Source organism: Schistocerca gregaria, chromosome X (assembly GCF_023897955.1).
Source record: "Schistocerca gregaria isolate iqSchGreg1 chromosome X, iqSchGreg1.2, whole genome shotgun sequence".
Classification (NCBI taxonomy): Eukaryota; Metazoa; Arthropoda; class Insecta; order Orthoptera; family Acrididae; genus Schistocerca; species Schistocerca gregaria.
This window is the reverse complement of record NC_064931.1, coordinates 726,677,599-726,698,877: the sequence shown is the minus strand read 5'-3', so window position 1 is coordinate 726,698,877 and position 21,279 is coordinate 726,677,599. Positions and strand designations below refer to the sequence as shown.

General features: G+C 38.0%; 1 protein-coding gene across 1 annotated transcript in view; it reads right to left on the bottom strand.

Moving 5' to 3' along the window:
* Positions 1–21,279, bottom strand: part of LOC126298297 (ATP-dependent DNA helicase Q5-like) — a 147,873-nt gene that overhangs the window by 27,957 nt on the left and 98,637 nt on the right. The window contains exon 7 of the mRNA XM_049989594.1: positions 11,730–11,841. Within this exon, the coding sequence (XP_049845551.1) occupies positions 11,730–11,841 (112 nt within the window). The remainder of the gene's footprint in view (positions 1–11,729; positions 11,842–21,279) is intronic.

Here is a 21,279-nt window from a genome sequence, read left to right as displayed (position 1 = left end):
GCCGTTCCACAGGACTACATCCAGCATCTCTATGATCGTCTCCATGGGAGAATGGCAGCCTGCATTGCTGCGAAAGGTGAATATACACTGTACTAGTGCTGACATTGTGCATGCTCTGTTGCCTGTGTCTATGTGCTTGTGGTTCTGTCAGTGTGATCATTTGATGTATCTGACCCCAGGAATGTGTCAATAAAGTTTCCCCTTCCTGGGACAATGAATTCACGGTGTTCTTATTTCAATTTCCAGGAGTGTAGAATAGACTATCATGATAATCAGCATCAAAGCTATCTTTGGAGTGAAGACCACAATGACAATCTGAGCAAATAGTGTGTCATGACAGATTCAGGATATAGTGACCATAAGAGCAATGTAGCAAGACTGAATACCATAACTTCCAAAGACAATAAAACCAATACAGTGGAGTTACTCAGTGTGATTTTCCAAAATTCCTTCACCAAAGAAAATGCAGTAAACATTCTAGCATTCAAACGAAGAACAGTTGCCAACATGAGTAGTACGAAAGTAGATACACTTGGTGTAGCAATGCAACTGAAGTCAGTTAATAAAGGGAACTCTTCTGATACAGATTCTGTATCAGTTAGGTTCCTTTCAGAGTATGCTGATGAAAGATCTCTATTTTTATCATTCATATACAACCACTGACTCAACAAAAGATCTGTACCTAAAGACTGGAAAGCTGCACTAGTCACACCAATGCACAAGAAATGAAATAGAAGTAATTTGCTGAATTATTGAACCTCATCATTGACACTGATTTGTAATTCAGATTCTGGAACATACAATATGTTCCAACATCATGAAATACTCAAAGAAAACAATCCACTGGTAAAATGAGTGCTATTGACAGAAGATCACATGTTCATTTCATATTTCTAGATTGTCACAAAGTTTCTGAAATAGCTCCTCACAAGCAATTACTAATCAAGTTGTATCTGGGGTTCCCTAAAGAAGTGTTATATGCTTTCTGCTGTTCTCAGTTTAAATTAACAATTAATGAGGCAATCTGGGCAGCCCTGTTAGACTATCTGCAGATTATGCTTTTGTTTACCATATAGGAAAGTCACCATAATATTAAAATAAATTACAAAATGATTTAGACAACATATCTGCATGGTGTGGAAAGTGGCAACTGACCCTGAACCATAATAGGTGTGAGGTTCTCCACTAAAAGAATTCCATTAAATTTTGGTTACGTGATAAATCACCTGAAGTTTATAGCTGCCGATTAAACTAAAGACCTATACATTACAATTATGAACAACTTAAAATAACAACATCACACAGAAAATTTTAGGGAAGGCAAATCAAAGACTGCATTTTATTGGCAGAGCACTAAACAGGCTATCTACACTATGCTTTTCTGTTGTCTTCAGGAGTATTTCTGTGTGGTACTGGATCTTAGCTAGATAGGACTGATGGAGGGCATCAATAATGTTCAAAGAAGGGCAGCTCATTTTGTATTATTGCAAAATAGGGGACAGAGTTCATGGATATGACATGCAAGTTGAGGTGGAACTCGTTACAACAAAGACATTTTTTGCTGGAGCAAAATCTTTTCATGAATTCACATTCAAAAACTCTCTTCTCCACCTGCAATAATATTCTGTTGACTCCCACCAATACAGGGAGAAATGAGTGAGGTGGCATGGTAAGCTTTGTGTGTTCCTCTTCCCCATGTGCTATTCAAGGGCAGAACAGTATAGAAAAAGTCTGAAAATGGTCCTACGAATCCTCTGTCAAACATTTAAGTGTGAGTTGCAGAGTAATAATGTAGATGTAGAATCAAAGATTGTTTATTTTTTGTTATTGTTTCCCCTAAAGGAGTGGCATATGTACACCTTGAAGTGGTAGCTGCACTGAGTATAATTTTCAACAACTATGAACAAAACAAATGTGAGATAACAAACATGAGACAACAAATAGAGCATGTTCACTTCCACATATTATCACATTGAAGAATGAGCTTGAGGATAAGCTAGTTCAAACACATGCAGTCCAAACTTGTCAAGATGGCCACTGAGTAAGATACATAGGTATACTTCCTCTACAAAAAGTACTTATTTAAGAGTAAATAGCATTAAACCTAAATTTATTTTGTTTTCTATACTTCCTGTAGTGTCAGTTCTTGTTATGCAAGCGAATATTTAGTGTTCCTATTGTGCTTTTGCTCAAAACCAACTATTGTTATTTAGAATACTGACAGTCATGAAGTAGGCTGAAATTCTGCATGACATAAATACTGAAAATTCTATTTCAATTTTCTTAATAGTTTAAATTCCATTAAAACAAGGCATAGCTTCAGTAGTGTCTATTCTCATCATAAAAGTGTGATGAGAAATTTCTACATCATATTTCTCAACACATTTTGTATTATTAACCAGTTAGGTAAATGGAATCGAGGCCTAAATTTTCTAAGTCATAAACATTTAGAAACCTACCCAAACTATCCTAGTAACACAAATTCTCTACAAACAAAGAAACTACTAGTTCATTTTTCCATCATTACATCTCTAAATAGTACAAAAACAGCGGCAACAGCACAAAACACCTCTAGTGTTGTTTTCATTTACATACAGCAAATCCCATGTCCTTGATAAACTTGATACATTCTTCAAAATTAAACTTAATTCTTCTTTTGAAACTGACCATGTGTGGGAAATGTTGAAGCTGTTATTGAGTAATGAGCAGAGGGATTTGTTGCCAATCTTGCAAGAAATATTTTCACTGGGGGAGATGCAGTGGGGAGAACACTGGAAAAACAGAAGAGGTTATCTCATGGAACTGCAGAGTATGCAGTAGGAACATCTTGATTCAGGGACAGGGGAAAAAAATTGTGCCCTTCAGGCATAGATCAAGTAAGCAAGGAATGAATAGATCAGGATCAAGGGTGATTGGGGGGGGGGGGGGGGGGTGGAGGTTTGGGAACTGGCTGTGGGTAGGAAGGTAGGGAGAAAGAAGACACGATCTGATATTTTTACTATCAACACTAAAAACGGGCATCTGAAACTGAAAGAGTTAAATGGAGAAGAGCCTCAGGCAGGGCTATGTTAGGAAGCCTAGGAATGATCAAAGTGTTAGGATGAAGAAAGTGCTGCTGCTGCAAATGTATGCTGCGAAATGTGGAAATTGTCTCTGTGCAATTAAAAGTGTGAGGACATCCACATGGGTATGAAAAGAAATCCATTAAATTTTGGATATATGTTAAATCACACAAATTCAAGGGCTCTCAATTTAACTAAATACCTAGGAGTTATAATTACAAACAACTTATACTTGAACAAACACTTAGATAATTTTGAGGGGAAGGCAAATCAAAGACTGTGTTTTATTGACAGAATACTTAGAAGATGAAGCAGGTCTACTAAACAGACTGCCTACACTATGCTTGTGCATCATCTGCTAGAGTACTGCTGTGTGGTATGGGATCCTTACCAGACAGGATTGATGGAGGACATCAAAACAATCCAATGAAGAGCAGATAATTTTGTATTCTTACAAAATAGAGGAGAAAGTGTCACACATATGATAAGCAAGTTGTGGCAAGATCTTTTCATGAAATTTCAATTACAAACTTTCTCCTCTGAATGTGAAAATATTTTATTATTGCCAACCTACATAGGGAGAAATAATCATTGTACTAAAATAAGAAAAATTGGAACTTGTGCAGATAGATTTAGATGTCCATTTTTCTTACGGACGTTTTAGAGAATTAGTCTGAAGGTGGTCTGAAGAACCCTCTGCCAGGCTCTTTAGTGTGTGAATTGCTGAAGTGATGTAGATGGAGGTAGTAGCCATGGGCAAGGTGTAGGCCCTTAGTTACTGGAAAGTTTAGAGGCACTGTACCAGGCACCAGCATTCTCAAACTGAATACAGGGCTAAGTCAAGTGGTAGAGGACTTAGGGTTTTTGTGTAAGGATTTCTCAAAAGAAGACTGTGTAGTAATAGTGGGTGGTCCAAAAAACAGTTTGGACAGGGACGGGGCAGGCATCTGACGTGGGTGGTGACCTGGACAAGATAGTTTACCTAATTCATGGCACCAATGTAAACTTTATTGAGTTGTTCCAGCATCATGATCATCCACATTTTAATGGAGCTCTGAGGTGGATTAAATTGGGGTCAGAGTTGGCACTGATTGCAATCAATTTTGCACCTGTTTCACTGGTGCCTGTCAGGAATATCAATAGATGTGGTTTAACTAGGCATGGCCTACACCTAAGTGGAACTGAGAAGGAAAGGTTGGTACAGCTGATTTTTAATAGTGTAGGTGTGGATCTAGGCCGCATGTGCTCAAATACCTGTTGTCACAGGTAGGAGAAGAAAGTCTTTCTTAGGATAAATTCAGACAATAGGTTCCTGCCTAAATAGCATTTCCAACACTTTAAAAAATTCTGAAACACTCACTCATAAGATATGTTCAAACATGCCAAAAAAGCACATAGTACATCCCATAAAGAAAAAGAAATCATTGGACAAAGCATCACTAGACATTTCACAGTCTTAACAGTCCTTCATCAAAACACGCAATCAATAACAAATAAAATAAAAGAATTTGAAGTTGAGCTCCCATCTTTAAATTGTTCAGTAATTTGCATCACTAAGCACTAGTGTAGAGACATAGAAATCCAATATGTAGTATTATCACTGTATGAAAAGACAGGCTCTTCTTGTAGGACTACAACAGGCAGAGGATCATGTATTTATGTCAGAAAAGGAATACAGTTTAAATCAAGACATGATCTTGGTACAGTAAGTGAAGACAAACACTTTGAAATATCAGCCATTGAATTAATAGGGTTTGATAACATCAAGAAATTAATCATTTTGTGTATGTGTTTATCTCCCAGTGGTAATATGCACACTTTCTTCAATAGGTTAACACAAGTTCTAGATAAAATCTTAAGTACAAATGTCAACATAATTTTGTGTGGAGACATAAACATAAACTTAAATATCATAAATGAAACTACTAGCACCCTCATTAATATTGTAAGGAAATGAAACACTAACACAGCACTTCAGTGTACCACCTTCAGGCCTGAAGATGGTGCACTGAAGTGCCAAAACTGATACCTACACAATAAATGACAATATAAGGACAGTTGTAGGTGTTTCATTTCCATACAATAGTGAACGGCCATAGCCCCCAGACCACCTGGCACTAGGATGGACACACAAAAACTCATTAATACCCTTCAGGGTATTAGCGTGTCTTTGTTGGTCAATAGTGCAGCAAGGGTTACTACAATGACTGCATCATTAATTGACCATCTGGCTACAAATATGGACAGGTAAAAATGTGATGTAGCCATAAAAGATCTTAAGACTATCAGAATACTTCTGCCAAACAATAACAGAAAATTGAGTATGGAAGAATTCTCTAAATTACAAGCTTCCAAAAGGTGTTCATCGTAAATCAAACAACAAGATTTTTCAAAAGAACTACAAACCAAAGCTGGCATGAATTCTCAATATCATTTAAAATGGGCTTTGAAAAGATATTTCCAAAAGTACCTCAAATCAGTATCAATGTCTCACAAAACAAATGGATAACAGCAGGTATTAAAAAGTCCTTACAAAACCTCCTCAGTTCCATGAAAACAATCATAAGGAGCCAGAGTTCTTAAATTTATATTATAGGTACAAAAAGATTTATAGGAAGGTGCTGATTCCTGCAGAAAAAGCCATTAAATTACAAAATAATGTACAATGCACAGAACAAAATGTAAGTAGTCTGGTATGTCAGGAAGAAAAACAAGGAGAGACAAACAAAGGCATAACAACATACTGATAAGTAAGAGGGATAAAGTAATAAATGATACACAACACACAGCAAACTACGTGAATGAGTATTTTTCACGTATTGCACTGAGTTACAGCAAAATTTCCCAGAATGAAATATAACACTTGTAAATAATTATGCACTAAGTACAATGGGATTGCTACCAACCACTGAGCACTAAGTCAGTAAAATTGCATAAAAACTATAAAAAATGTGTGTATTGGAGCAGTACATAGAGGGTATACAAGCTCCCTTAACAAGCATAATAAATGAGTCCTTCGCTCCAGGAAAATTTCCAGAGTATTTAGAAGAGGCAAGAGTTAAAGAAAGGTAATACAGAAGACATAGAAAATTACCAGCCCGCTTCCCTGTTGTAACCATTCTCAATAATAATAGATTCAGTTATGAAAGGCAGATTAAAAAGAATAAATACAACCTGTTAAGTGAATCACAGGTTGGTTTCCAAAGTACTAGAAGTACAGAATCAGCCATAGTGGTACTGGATACTGTTGACAAAGATAAGTGGGTCACAGGCATATTTTTACATCTTTCTAAGGCTTTTGGTACTGTTGACCCTACAATCCTACTAAATAAGCTAGAGGCATTAGGAAAAGGGGTTGCTAATGACTGATTCAGATCACACCTTGCAGATAGGGTACAAAGTGTGGAAATGACACATAACTCAAATACATCTTAAGTTTTAGTAAAACATTTATGAGAGCCAAAACACATTAATATAGAAGTTTCTACAGAAAGCATTTTAGGACAAATCCTTTTCCTGATATGTACCAATTACTTTCCTGGTAGTGTTAGCCATGAGGAAAAAATTCTCTTTACTGGTGACAGCAATATTATAGCCACTGAGAAAATGAAAACACTTAGCGGAAAATGCACACGAAATCCTCAAGGATGTTTAAAATTGGTCAATAAGCAATAAAGTGACATCAAATATGAGAGTAAACATAAACATAAAACTCAAAACCACTTTTTCTATCAAGGAATAAAGCTGCACAATAAATTATCAAAGGCTAGTAAAGAAACTGCTAAAACAAACTTAATTAAAAATGCAGAGAACCCAAGAAAATGCTGGTCCTATGTAAAATTACTAAGCAGTTCTAAGGCTTCAATTGAATCACCTGTTGACCATTCTTGTATGGCAATAACAGACAGCACAAGGTAATCTGAATTTTTACATTTCAAACAATGGAAAATACAGGATATAATGTAACAATATTATGAAAAGGAAAGTTGCTACTCACCATATAGCGGAGATGCTGAGTGACAGATAAGCACAATAAAAAGACTCTCACAATTATAGTTTTTGGCCATTAAGACCTCCATCAGCAATACATACACATACACACACACTCACATAAATGCAACTCACACACATGACTGCAGTCTCAGGCTACTAAAACCACACTGTGTGTGTGTGTGTGTGTGTGTGTGTGTGTGTGTGTGTGTGTTGTTTACGAAGGCCTTCATGGCCGAAAGCTATAATTGTGAGAGTCTTTTGTTGTGTCTATCTGTGACTAAGCATTTCCGCTATATGGTGACTGGCAACTTTCCTTCTCATAATACTGAAGTTTTAAATTTTGTGTTTAAGAAATCATTCATGTAGGAGAATAGTAAAAACATATCGTTGTTTAACAGTCACAAAGATTCCTGTATCGACGACACTGTAATGGTCATCTCTGGTATACAGAAACGACTGGAAGAGTTGAAAACAATTATGTCACCAGATCCTGATGGAATACCAATTCAGTTTTATGAAGAGTAGTCTAGAGCATTGGTTCTGTACTTAGCTCACGTTATCACAAATCTCTCACCGAGTTCAAAGACCCAAGTGACAGGAACAAAAAAAAAAAAAAGTTTGTTCCTGTATACAGGGTGTTACAAAAAGGTACGGCCAAACTTTCAGGAAGCATTCCTCACACACAAATAAAGAAAAGATGTTATGTGGACATGTGTCCAGAAATGCTTAATTTCCATGTTAGAGCACATTTTAGTTTCGTTAGTATGTACTGTACTTCCTCGATTCACCACCAGTTGGCCCAATTGAAGGAAGGTAATGTTGCAATTGTGCAATCACGTCATCAACACAGATTTTCTGTGAACATTTGGGCAGGCATTGTTGGTGATGTCTTGATTGGGTCCCATGTTCTTCCACCTACGCTCAATGGAGCACGTTATCATGATTTCATGTGGGATACTCTACCTGTGCTGCAAGAACATGTGCCTTTACAAGTACGACACAGCATGTGGTCCATGCACGATGGAGCTCCTGCACATCTCAGTTGAAGTGTTCGTACACTTCTCAACAACAGATTCGGTGACTGATGGATTGGTAGAGGCAGACCAATTCCATGGCCTCCACGCTCTCCTGACCTCAACCCTGTTGACTTTCATTTATGGGGGCATTTGAAAGCTCTTGTCTATGCAACCGCGGTACCAAATGTAGAGATTCTCAGTGCTCGTATTGTGGACGGCTGTGATACAATATGCCATTTCCAGGGCTGCATCAGAGCATCAGGGATTCCATGCGACGGAGGGTGGATGCATGTATCCTCGCTAACGGAGGACATTTTGAAGATTTCCTGTAACAAAATGTTTGAAGTCACGCTGGTACGTTCTGTTGCTGTGTGTTTCCATTCCATGATTAATGTGAATTGAAGAGAAGTAATAAAATGAGCTCTAACATGGAAAGTAAGCATTTCCGGACACATGTCCACATAATATATTTTCTTTCTTTGTGTGTGAGGAATGTTTCCTGAAAGTTTGGCCATACCTTTTTGTAACACCCTGTATAAGAATGGTAAAACAATAGACCCACAAAATTAGAGACCAATATCCTTAACATCGGCATGCTGGAGAATTCTTTAACATATTTTGAGTTCGAAAATAACAAACTTCCTTGAGGCAGAAAAGCTTATGTGCATGAATCAGCACAGTTTTAAAAAGCATCACTCACGCAAAACTCGGTTTGCCCTTTTCTCACTTGATATACTGTGAATTATGGATAAAGGGCAACAGGCAGAATCGAATCCATATTTGTAAATTTCTGAAAATCACTTCACACATTGCCCCACTGCTCACTGTTAACTAAAGTGTGAGCATATGAACTGATTCCCAGGCATGTGAATGGCTTAAAGATTTCTTAAATAATACAACTCATACATTGTCCTCAATGGCAAGTGTTCATCAGGGCAAGGGTATCATCGCTAGTGCCCCAGGGAAGTGTGACAGGACCGCTATTATTTTCTATATACATAAATAATCTGCTGGACAAGGTGGCCAAAAATCTGTGGATATTTGCTGATGACACTATCATGTACAAGAAAGTGTTATCTTTGAGTGACTGTAGGAGGATACAAGATGTATTGTATGTTAACCGGGGACCTAGAAACGACGGAGAGGCTCTGCCCTCGCCGCAGCCGCAGTGGTCCACAACCCCACAACGACTACAGCAGTCCACTTCACCTCTCTGCGCCCCACACCGAACCGAGGGTTATTGTGCGGTTCAGCCCCCGGTGGACCCCCCAGGGAACGTCTCACACCAGACGAGTGTAACCCCTATGTTTGCATGGTAGAGTAATGGTGGTGTACGCGTACGTGGAGAACTTGTTTGCGCAGCAATCGCCGACATAGTGTAACAGAGGCGAAATAAGGGGAACCAGCCCGCATTCGCAGAGGCATATGGAAAACTGCCTAAAAACTATCCACAGACTGACCGGTTCACCGGACCTTGACACAAATCTGCTGGGCAGATTCGTGCTGGGGACCAGGTGCTCTTTCCCGCCTGGAAAGCAGTGCATTAAACCGCAAGGCCAACCAGGTGGGCAGATACAAGATGACTTAGACAATATTTATAGTTGGTGAGATGAATGGCTCCTAGCTCTAAACGTAGAAAAATGTAAATTAATGCAGATGATAGGGAAAAAAACAGTATGTTTGAATACATCATTAGTAGTGTCTTGCTTGAAACAACTGCATTGTTTAAATATCTGATCATAACACTGTAAATCAATATAAAATGGACAAGCATGTGAAGATTGTCATAGGAAAGGTGAATGGTCAACTTAAAGTTTATTGGAAGAATTTTGGAAAAGTAAAGTTCACCTGCAAAAAGCTTACTGGTGTTGACATATGTCAACGGGGACAGATGAAAATGTGTGCCCTGACCGGGACTCGAACCTGGGATCTCCTGCTTACATGGCAGACGCTCTATCCATCTGAGCCACCAAGGACACAGACGATTGTGCGACTGTGGGGATTTATCTCTGGCATGCCTCCTGTGAAACCCACATTCTCAACGTATTGTCCCGCACTACATTCGTAGTGCCCCCGCCCATTATACTCATTTCTCGTGGCGTGTTGCCGATTCCTGTAAGAGTTCGGGCACTGTTTGTGCATTCACACAGAAGAAGAAGATGGTCAAGTGGCCAGTGAGCCTTGATTATATATATATATACACTAACAAGCTGCATGGTCACCGATGGTATCTGTTCTTTCGGACATGTCTGAAAGAACAGATACCATCTTAGTATATACTGCTCGAGTGTTTGAGATCCATGCCTTTTTATTTGACAGTGATAGATTCTCCACCTAGCAGGGACGTGGACATATCAGAGGTACTAAGGCTGTGAACTGCAGCGGTGGGCTGCCGTCATAATGCAAGCCATAGCTGAGATATGCACATCACATGGTGCCACCCAAGCAACTGTTTGCCGCTGAGCCTGTGGCCTGGGCTAAGGTGAAAATCATTGCTTTCTGTACTTTGTAGCTCCTAATATCATGACCTGAACAGCCAAGTTGACTCAGTTTGTTTTCTGGCTTTGCATGGTTACTGATATGAAACTGTTGTATTTCTACACTGGCTTTGGTACATCCCAGACTTGTTAATGGTTCATTTACTTCATGAACCCAGTCTATGGCAGACTTGTAGGAATGTGGTTTGTTTTCCTGTGGTTTAGTGTACACACCAGAACAAATGACAATAAACAGTATTTCTACAACACACAGGATATAAAATGCACCATGTCAGATTAAAGGAAGACACTGAGGCAGTTCAGAGGCAAGCCTGTTACTGGTAGGTTCAAACAACACCTAAGTTTCATGTAAACATTTTGGGAACTGAAATAGGAATCCCTGCAGGGAACATAACAACGATTATGAGCAACACTACTGAGAAAATTTAAAGAAGTGGCATCTGAAGCTGACTACAGAACAATTCTGTTGCAGCAACATACATTTCCCATTAGAACTATGAAGAAAAGATATCAGAAATTAGGGCTTATATGGAGGCATATAGACTGTTGTTTTTCCTCACTCTATTTGTGAGTGGAGTAGGAAAGGGAATGACTAGTAGTGGTAAAACATACTGTGCACAATTCACAGTAAAGTGGCTTGTGGGGTAACTATTTAGATGTAGATAAGATCACGGCTGACTAACTGTCCCATCCTTGTCATTCTAAGCTTATAAGTCTGTAAATTTCTGTATATGTGAATTATTTTATTTTTGTTGTCCGTAAATTTTAATACCAAGACATATCCAAGATATCTTTGGGTAAATAAAACTACTACTACCACTGCTACTACTACATGAACTTGCAATGCTACCCAAATTATTTGGATATGACCACTATCATGTGCTGCAGTACAGCAGGCTTTCTTGGTATTTTCTCTGCAGGAAAATGATCAAAATTACCATCTTAGAAGAGATAAAGAAAGAGTGTTATGAGTTGTTTCAAATTTATGCTACTGTATAACAAGGCTTTTCATAGTATAAACCAGTCACCAGTTCAGAGCCACAAACTACAAAAAATTTTACCTTCTCACTCCTGTCTTAAGGTTCTAACATCCCTATTACTTCCACTACATGCATAAAAATTCAAATGTAATATCTTATGACCATGGAAAGAAATCTTACCTGACAGATGTCTTGTCCACCCCCATTCCAAAACTAATTGTTGCACATATCACTGCAGTACTTCCACTCATCCATTCTTCTTGGATTTGTGTTCTCCTCTCATGTTTTAGTCCTGTTTATTTACCATAAAATGTAGTTAAGTCTTACAATTCTGATGTTATCCACGAAAACAAATTTTCTTTTTAAAATAGAATTAACAGTTCTGTCAGGACACATGTAATAGATCACTTAGTGAGCCAGTTCTCATTATGAATGTTGACAATACTGTGACATGGTTGCCATTTTGTGTACACACAAGACAAGGTTCTTATTTTGGCTAGTGACCTATGTCACTGACATTAATTTATAAGTTAATGGCTACATACCATGCCTTCACATGTCTAGCACTAGGTATCTATGGCTGGACCACTTGTTCATAATATGTAGCAACATACACAGATCTTCCTAGTGAATCAGTCTCTCTATTAGTTAAAAATTCCTATGGCATTTCCTTAGACTGGCCATCATATAGACACAGAAAAATATGCTAGGCGACTTTAATTCGTAATATGCACAGATATACACAACTCTTTCTTGTAGATCAGTCTATCTTCACTATTGTTTATGAAAACTGCTACACAAAGAAGGAAACACATGATTACAATGAAATGTAATCGACAGATTAGGGACATAACATTACACATATGGTTATAATTACAGAAGGATAAATGCACTTTGACCATGAGAATACAGCAAGGAGTGGAACCATCAAGTGATGCAAACAAAGCCTCTAGATATTGTGGCATTAAATCAAACAGGACCTGACTATACTGCTGTGGAATACACTTCCACACTGTTCAAAGGTATGTCCACAAAGCACCAACAGTGGCTGCAGGAGGATCACAGCAAACAAGCTGCCAACCAACCATATCCCAGACATGTTTGATAGGTAACACATCAGGCATATGTGCACACCATGCAAGCATTTGTAGCCATTATTCTTCAAATAAGTCTTGCACATTCCTTGTCATGTGTGACCAGGCATTTCCTCTTGAAATACGGCATGTGGAGCTGCTTGAAGGAGGAGCAGTGAGTTGTGGTCTAAAACCTCCCTGACGCAATGGTTGCTGCTCACACTGCCCTCAATAGGTAATAGACAATATCACATGGCATAGCCAATGGTGCACTGAACCTTCACACACGGCTTTTGTGTGCTATACCACTCAGCAATACACTCTGTCTGACTGTCTTTGGTAAATACAACATTTAGTTACTCAGGATGCCAGTGAACCATTCAAATGCTCATTACACCTGAAGCATTCGTGCTTTCTTGTCAGTGGAAGCTAATGCAATGGCATGCATAGCCATAGTTGAGTCCTCGGCAAATGATATCAAACCACCGGTGTAAACATGTCCACACCTGTTACAGTGATCCAATGGTGTGCCAACACTGTGGATGAAGTTTTTGTCAGTTACAGTCAGGTGGACAAGATGTTGGTCATGAAATGTATTTACATTTGCGAATATGGACAACCATCAGCTGTATACTGAAATGACAACAATGAAAATTTGTGCTGGGCTGGGACTTGAACCTGGATTTCCCACTTATCACAAGTGGTCATCTTAAGATTAGGCTATCAATAAGTAATGATAGCCTAATGTTAAGATGAGTGCTCACAGTAAGTGGGAAATCCAGGTTCAAGTCCCAGTCTGGTACAAATTTTCACTGTCATCATTCCATTATACAACTGATCACTGTCCATACTCACAACTGTGAAAATATTTCAGTTATTTCATAACAGCTGTAGTCATCACAGTGCCTGTTCCTTTGGACATGTGTACACGGCATCACAATTCTAAATAACACAGGCACAGCAGTATTGTATTGTATTCTATTGTATCAGAAAATGGTGGTCATCTTGCTCTGCAATCACACTGTGAGGTCCAGTGCCAACTTGTAGCTGTGTACAATCCTCTTCTAGCCACTGGTTCCACACATTTCACTCTTGTAGCAGTGTGCCCTATATAAGCTGCAATCTCACAGTACGACAAATCCATTTCCTGGAGTCCAATCATTCTGCCCCATTTGAACTCATTTCCACCATGTCGATACAGCTCCTTTGATGGGGACAAGGTGTACCGGCACTTGCTTGCATGTTTCCGCTATGTTTGATGGCTGTGCACCAATTGACCATAGTGTAACAGCAGGGTCCATGTGCATGATATCTCTCTGTAATTTTAATCACTAATTATGCTTCCATCTAATTTTGTAGTGATTCTGACCATTCCTTCTGCGTGTTGCAATTTTCACACTTCTGGTTGTTGCAATTTTCACAAACAGTAGTATATTAGTGACAACTGTATCATAAAACCTATCCTAGTTACTGAGATTAGGCTTCACATTCAGACAGAAAAACCTGGTGGATAACTTTATTTTATAATACATATAGATACATACAAACTTTCCTCAAGAATCAGTCTATCTGTTATTAAAATCAGTATAAAAATTCTTACAATAGATCCTGAGATTGGCCTTCATACAGACAGAAATTTATAATATGTATTGATTCTCGTCAGGCTCCACAGCTCTCTGGAGTTGCGACAGATTTTTACTTGTTTTTCCATCAGATACGACCTCCTCTCTAGCTAATCAGCTCATACCTTCCATCATTGCCACAAGACATCACTTCAGACATAATACTCATCATTAGTACAAACAACAAATTATATATGTAAACTTGCCTTGTGAGTCAGTCTACTTACGTGTGAAAACCATATCTAAATCCTTACAGCGGCTCATTCTCCAAAGAACAACTTTTTTTTAAATATTTGAGCACTAGTTTCTGCTTTTTATATGCCACAAATTATGACAATACACATGCATAATATCCATGAAGAGTTTTTTTTAGCAAACTGCACTTAATAACTAGTCATGTCAAAAGGTCATTCTTCTGATTCACAATATACTCTGCACAATTTTTCAATCACAACTTTATGCTGAGAGGAAATTCATCACTGTCATCACACCCCAGACCTGGCTGCTATTGTTTTCATCTACCATACAGAACGTATGAACCCCTAGAAACTTAATCTGGAAACTTGTAGGAATTAACTGGGGTTCCCTGTGCCAAGTGGTTTGTACTTCTGTTAGGCATTCTGTTTCTCAGCTGGTGAATATGCCGGCCCAATGTGATACAAATCCACCCATATGAAAGAAGCAGACATAGCCATTAATGAAACTGCGAGGCTAATTAGTGGATAACTGAAAGCAACTCCTGTTGATAAGTTGTACCAAATGCCTAAAGGAAGAAGTAGAAAAAAATGAGTAACAGCCACTGCATGGACATACTCCACCACGATCTAGGCTGAAACCTAGAGAGAGTTTTATACAGTCAACATCAACACTAAACACATCAGCCAAAAAACCAGAGAAAAACTGTGGGCAGCCAAAATAAGTCATCTCCAAGCTGGGGTAAAGCCAGCAGAATACTTACCAGCCAGATACAACTTAGGCTAGATCACTTGGAGATCACTGAACAGGTTACAAATGGGCGTTAGCAAACCTAAAGACAACCTAAAGAAATGGACATACTTACAAGGGCCAACACAGTGTGAATGTGGAAAGGTACAGGCAATGAAGCATCTGTATCAGTGTTTGCATTGCCCCAATTCTTGTAATGAGGCAGAGCTGTTCAAGGCACAAGAAAGTGATGTAGAAGTTTCTTGTTCCTGGACTAAGACTGTTAGGTTTCCATTTTGTATGTTACTACATGTGTAAATTCAGTCCATTTCCTTGCCTGAAATTGTAAATTTATGGAGTCATGTGCATGCTTCTGACTTGAGTAAATAAATAGTATAATAAATTGTTAGCTGGGTGTTGCTTCTATCTAAGATGTGAAAGAAACTGTCAACAGTTGCTTATCGTACCAACTAACAGATTCCTCTGATAAAAGAATACAAAACTAGTCGCCACATTAAGATATATGCCTCAATAATAGAGTCAACTGTGTAAAGAATATAGTGAAGGATTATATGCTTGCATAAAGATTGTGATGCATCGAAAGATACACAGGAGACTTCCGTCCAGAAGTAGATGTTAGATGGCAGCTGATAAGATGATGATAATATATTTGCATTTATAATAAACAGCATGCTTATTGCTATTATTCTGTCAAACCAGAAATTCATTTTGAGACAATCTTAATTAATGACATTTTTCTGGAAAAAAATCACTCAAAATTGTGTTCCAAATGTTAAATTATTTTATTAACCAAGATTATTTTATTACTTATTATGAGGTAAGCCATAATACTCTCATTTCACATCTGCTGTTACAACAAGCAAGAATTTAAATTAAATCCATTTGTTGCCACTACAGCTTCACATATTAGACTAAACAACTCTGTAATTTTATGAAACTGCATATGAAGGAATTCATACAATACTTGATTAATTTACTAAACAATGCAAACTTGAGGTTATAATATCAACAATGTACAGAAAATGATAGATTGCTACTCACCATAAAGATGACACATTGAGTTGTAGACAGGCACAACAAAAAGACTGTTACACATTTAGCTTTCAACTAAAGCTTTCTTCAGAAAAGTGCTGCATCACAAATAAGTACAGGCATGGATTTAGGGAATTCTTAGAACTCTGCACAGCTATGGCTGGAAGGCAGTGCTTAAGGGACCAACTGGCACATCAGAGGGCAGGTGTGGGCAATGTTGGCATTTTGCAAACAATTCTGCGAGGAAGGTTTATGACAGTTCGCAAGTGGGAAGGTACAGTCCCGCGGGCATTGTGTACAAGTGTGAAGTAATCAGCACAGGGCACTGACATGCCATAAAGAACCCATATGTTGCAGTTACAACAGTCCCTAGTGACTTGTGTGTAGGGGCCAAAGCAAGATGGAGAAAGCTGGCGTAGTAATTATTAAAAAGCACTCCACTTGTCTCTTCCAGAGGAACTACATCAGAGGCATAGGGAAAATACATATAAATAAGTGAATATTTTCAACATTTCATGGCCCTGTCAGCAACTGTATAAATATTAATCTTAATTTTAATAACCAACAGCCTCAGTTGCACTGTTTACCTAGAATTTACCTACATTTCAGCCAGAATAACCCAACCTTCTTCAGAATAAAACTAACTACCTTTTGTCCATAGTGGACATCGTCAAGCTAAAACTACAAATCCATAAATTATCGCCAGACTGTAAAAACTTATCTGAAACCGCCTCGGCCCCTCTTTGCAACCGCAATGCAACAGCCACGGGTGCTGTACTGGAACTGACCGCAGCGTCATGAGGCCCACCTAGGCAGACACAATACCTTGCGCCTGCGCATTAACTGTGTAATAGTTACTTGTTGGGACAAGGCGCAAACCTAACTCCTGACCTTCAAGAATTGTGATTTTAACGTTGTAGATTGGCATAGTGGTGGAAGAGAGAATGTTTTCAAAGATGCAGAATTGGAGACATTGCTGAGTAAAGACTCACGTCAAACTCAAGAAGAATTGGCATGATTAGTGGGAGTGACACAGCAAACAATTTCAAAATGTCTCAAGGCTATGGGCATGATTCAGAAAGAAGGAACTTGGGTCCCATGTGAGTTGAAACCAAGAGATGTTGAACAGTGTTTGTGTGTTTGCGTGTTTGCAAACAGTTGCTTCAGAGGCAAAAACGGAAGGGATTTCAGCATCGCATAGTGACTGGGGAAGAAAAATGGGTTCATTACGATAACCCTAAATGCAAAAAATCATGGAGATATCTTGGCCATGACTTCACGTCAACAGCCAAATTGAATATTCATGGCTCCAATATCATGCTCTGCATTTGGTGGGACCAGCTAGGTGTCGTGTACTATGAGGTATTAAAACCAAGTGAAACAATCACAGGTAGTTGTTATCAAACATAATTAAAGCATTTGAGCAGAGCATTAAAAGACAAAGGGCTGCAATACACCAAGGTGTATCATCAAGTGATTTTTCAGCATGACAAAGCTCGACCCCACGTCACAAAAGAGGTCAAAAGGTACTTGGAAACATTAAAAAGGGAAGTCCTACCCCACCCGCCATATTCTCCAGACATTGCTCCCTCTGATTATCACCTGTTTAGATCAATGGTGCATGGCCTGGCTGACCAACACTTCTGATCTCATGAAGAAGTCACATATTGGATCAATTTGTGGATCGCTTCAAAAGGTGAACAATTTTTTTGATGTGGGATTTGTACACTGCCTGAAAGATGGGAGAAAGTAGTGGCCAGTGATGGAAAATACTTTGAATGATACATGTGTAGCCGATGTGTTTCATTAAAGCCTCAAATGTTGAGAAAAAGAGGGTGGAAGCAAAGTTGTATACCTTGTAAAAGTAAGTGTACTAAAGTAGGGTATTTTGTCTAATTTTTTCATTTACTGTGGCTGAGGAGAACCATCTCCAAGGGAACTGACAGCAGTGCATTTACTTGGTGAGAAAGTGTGTTAAAGTTCATTAAAAGTGTGAAAGTGCTTGTGAAAAATACTAAACACTGAGCAAGTGAAATTTTCTGTCTACAAAGTGAACTGCAATGTGCAGTGTAATGTAACTTCTTGCAACGCTTGAGGATTTATTCTTTTAGGCAAGAAAGGACTTGTACAAAGTGATACAGATCTTAGAATGTAATCTTTGTTGACCCAAAAAGGACATCACTTATGATGAAGATGCCTAATTTTTACTAAAAGTATAACTTGTGGCAATTTTGTGCAAATGTACAATACACTGTATGTAAATATTTTGTATGGGGATTTTCATATGGCCAGTTCATATAAGTATAAATATGTACAGTAGTTTTGATAAGATTTTGAATGTAATATTTTTTGTGTGTAGAACTTTAACCCATTGTCTGGGGTGATTTGTGGTCATTGAATTGCCCAGTTAGCTATTTTCAATGTCTGTCTGGTCAATCCAATGAGGGTGTGATGTGATTCCAATGAGGGTGTGATGTGATGAAGCAAGCTGGGATACTTTTACTTTCCCTCTTGTTTTGCCATCTGCCTCCTTAAAATTCATTTTTTTAATTTTTGAGCTAATTACCATGAACATACATGAGTATAATCTGCATTTTCATAAAAGAGAAAGGTTGGCCATCAGTTTTAAAGAATATAACACCAGATCTAATTTTGTGCTTAGTTTTATGTATGTAATTGATTTTCTAATTTATTTCAACTATTCCTAGTTAGTATCTTTTGTTATGAGGTAAAATCAGTAATTTTTTGTAACTTATATTCAATTGTTGACGTATAAATTCTGTACTAATTATAAACATTTGGAGGAACAACTAATAGTATTCTTAAAGGATCTATTTGACTCTATTCAAAAACATGTTAACAAAACCAGCCCTTAATCAATTCCAAATTAATTAACAGTTTTGTCAAAAGTATTGTTTGTGTAACAATATTTGTTACTTTCATCATTTAAACAAATAATTTGACCTAACTGTTATAAAGGATGGAATTTTTTGATGTATTCAGTTAACTTAATGAGTTAAGTTTTAATTGTAATTTCTGTACATTTATCTTCGAACAGTGTGTAGTTTCAGCACCTATTACTGTGATGATATATGATGATGATGAGGTCCCATACTCCAAGGAGTGTAGGGGATGGTGCAGGAGACCCGCACCGCCGTACTAGGCAAGGTCGTAGTGGAGGTGGTTTGCCATTGCCTTCCTCCGATCATAATGGGAATGAATGATGATGATGATGAAGATGACACATCACCCAGTCATCTCGAGGCAGGAAAAATCCCTGACCCTGCTGGGAATCGAACCTGGGACCCCGTGTGCGGGAAGCAAGAACGCTACCGCAAGCCCACGAGCTGCGAACTATGATGATATATAATGGCCCCAATTTTGGTCACGACACAGTCAGTCCATGGCCAAGTTTCAGACGAGGAACCTGAGTTGGTTAGTTAGACAACAATGCATCAACTTAACAGTGAAATAAGTGCTACACAGATGGGCCATGTGTTAAAGCAATGACAGTGTCTGTTCCATACGTACCTGATTATTCCAAAATAACTGTGAATTATGTGGTTATATTTTTACTGCTCATAGATGTTCAACGCTAAACTATTTTTGCAGTTATGTGGATGTTCACCTGCAAACTAGTAATGAGGCTTATGGGAAGTTAGAGCAATAGAGCACTGGCCACGTATAACTGTGTAGTATTGGCGGAAGGAGGGTTTCTATCTTGAACAGTGAAAGTAAAAGACTGTGAAACATAACTGTGCACCTGTCAGCTACATTATTTACAGTAGTTAGTGTCCAAATTACAAACCCCATTTTCAGCCAGTGTAGCAAAGCAGTACGTCAACACTGAAGACAACAAACAAAAAAACAAAGTAGGTGAACCGCTACAGTGACAGCTGCATTCTGACCAAAGCTGAAAGAGATTGCAGTCATGTGCGCATGAAGTGTGCTTGCTTGTGTGAATGAATGTGTCTGTGTTTCCTTTCCTGAAGAAGGTTTTGGCCACAAGCAAAACATGTAATAGTCTCTTGATTGTGCCTGTCTGCAACACAGTGTGAAATCTTTACAGTGAATAGCAATCTATCCTTCTCTCTATATTGTTTATTAACAATAATAACAATCTATTTGAATGTGTTTTTATTTTTTCGGTTGTGCTTGAGCAATGTGATGTACAATTTCTGATTTATCACTGTATTTGTTGGTTGGTTGGTTTGGGGGATTAAAGGGACCAGACTGCTATGGTCATCAGTCCCTTTATCACTGTATTGTTTTACAAGTCTAAGCAATGTAAGTGCATATGTCAACATTCAATTTCATGAGGATATTTTTATTGACATTTGTCACACTTTTTGACTATATATGCAAGGGTCACACAATTCTTTTAATCTCCTATTTTATTATGGCATCTGCTTTCAGTTACTACCTTTTTTGCACATTAATGTGAACCAGACAATGGATTAATATACAGTAGTTTATTATTAATTAATTTATTATTATTATTATTATTATTATTATTATTATTATTATTATTATTATTAATATTATCATTTGGAAATTATGAAATTCATTCATGTGTTTAGTTTGGGAAAGAAGTAGCACTATACACATTTGACTAAACAGTAGCCAAAACAGTGACAGCAGTCACATAAAAATTAATGAATTAAAAAGTGCAGCAATTGGTCTATTGCAGACATTTGTTTTCGATCACTATGGTTTTTACTGTATATCGATTAAATTAAGTCTGGTGTATTTTCATACCATATGACCTGTTCTGTACATATTAACTGAAGTTCATCATAATTTTTACTCTCTGATGCTTGCACATGTACATCAGTTGGCCAATGCCAAGAAGAACACTGATAAAGATAAAAAATAACAGGAATGTTAGAAGGATGTCATTTGGCATTTTTTAAGTGACTATTTTGTCAAGCATTTTGTTCCATGAAAAACAATGGCTTTCAGTTCCCTCAGTTTTAAGTAAGGAACTGAACACCTAATGTTACATTACTGGAAATTCTGTAATGACAAGATGTAGTAAGCTATATCAGAAACACTGTA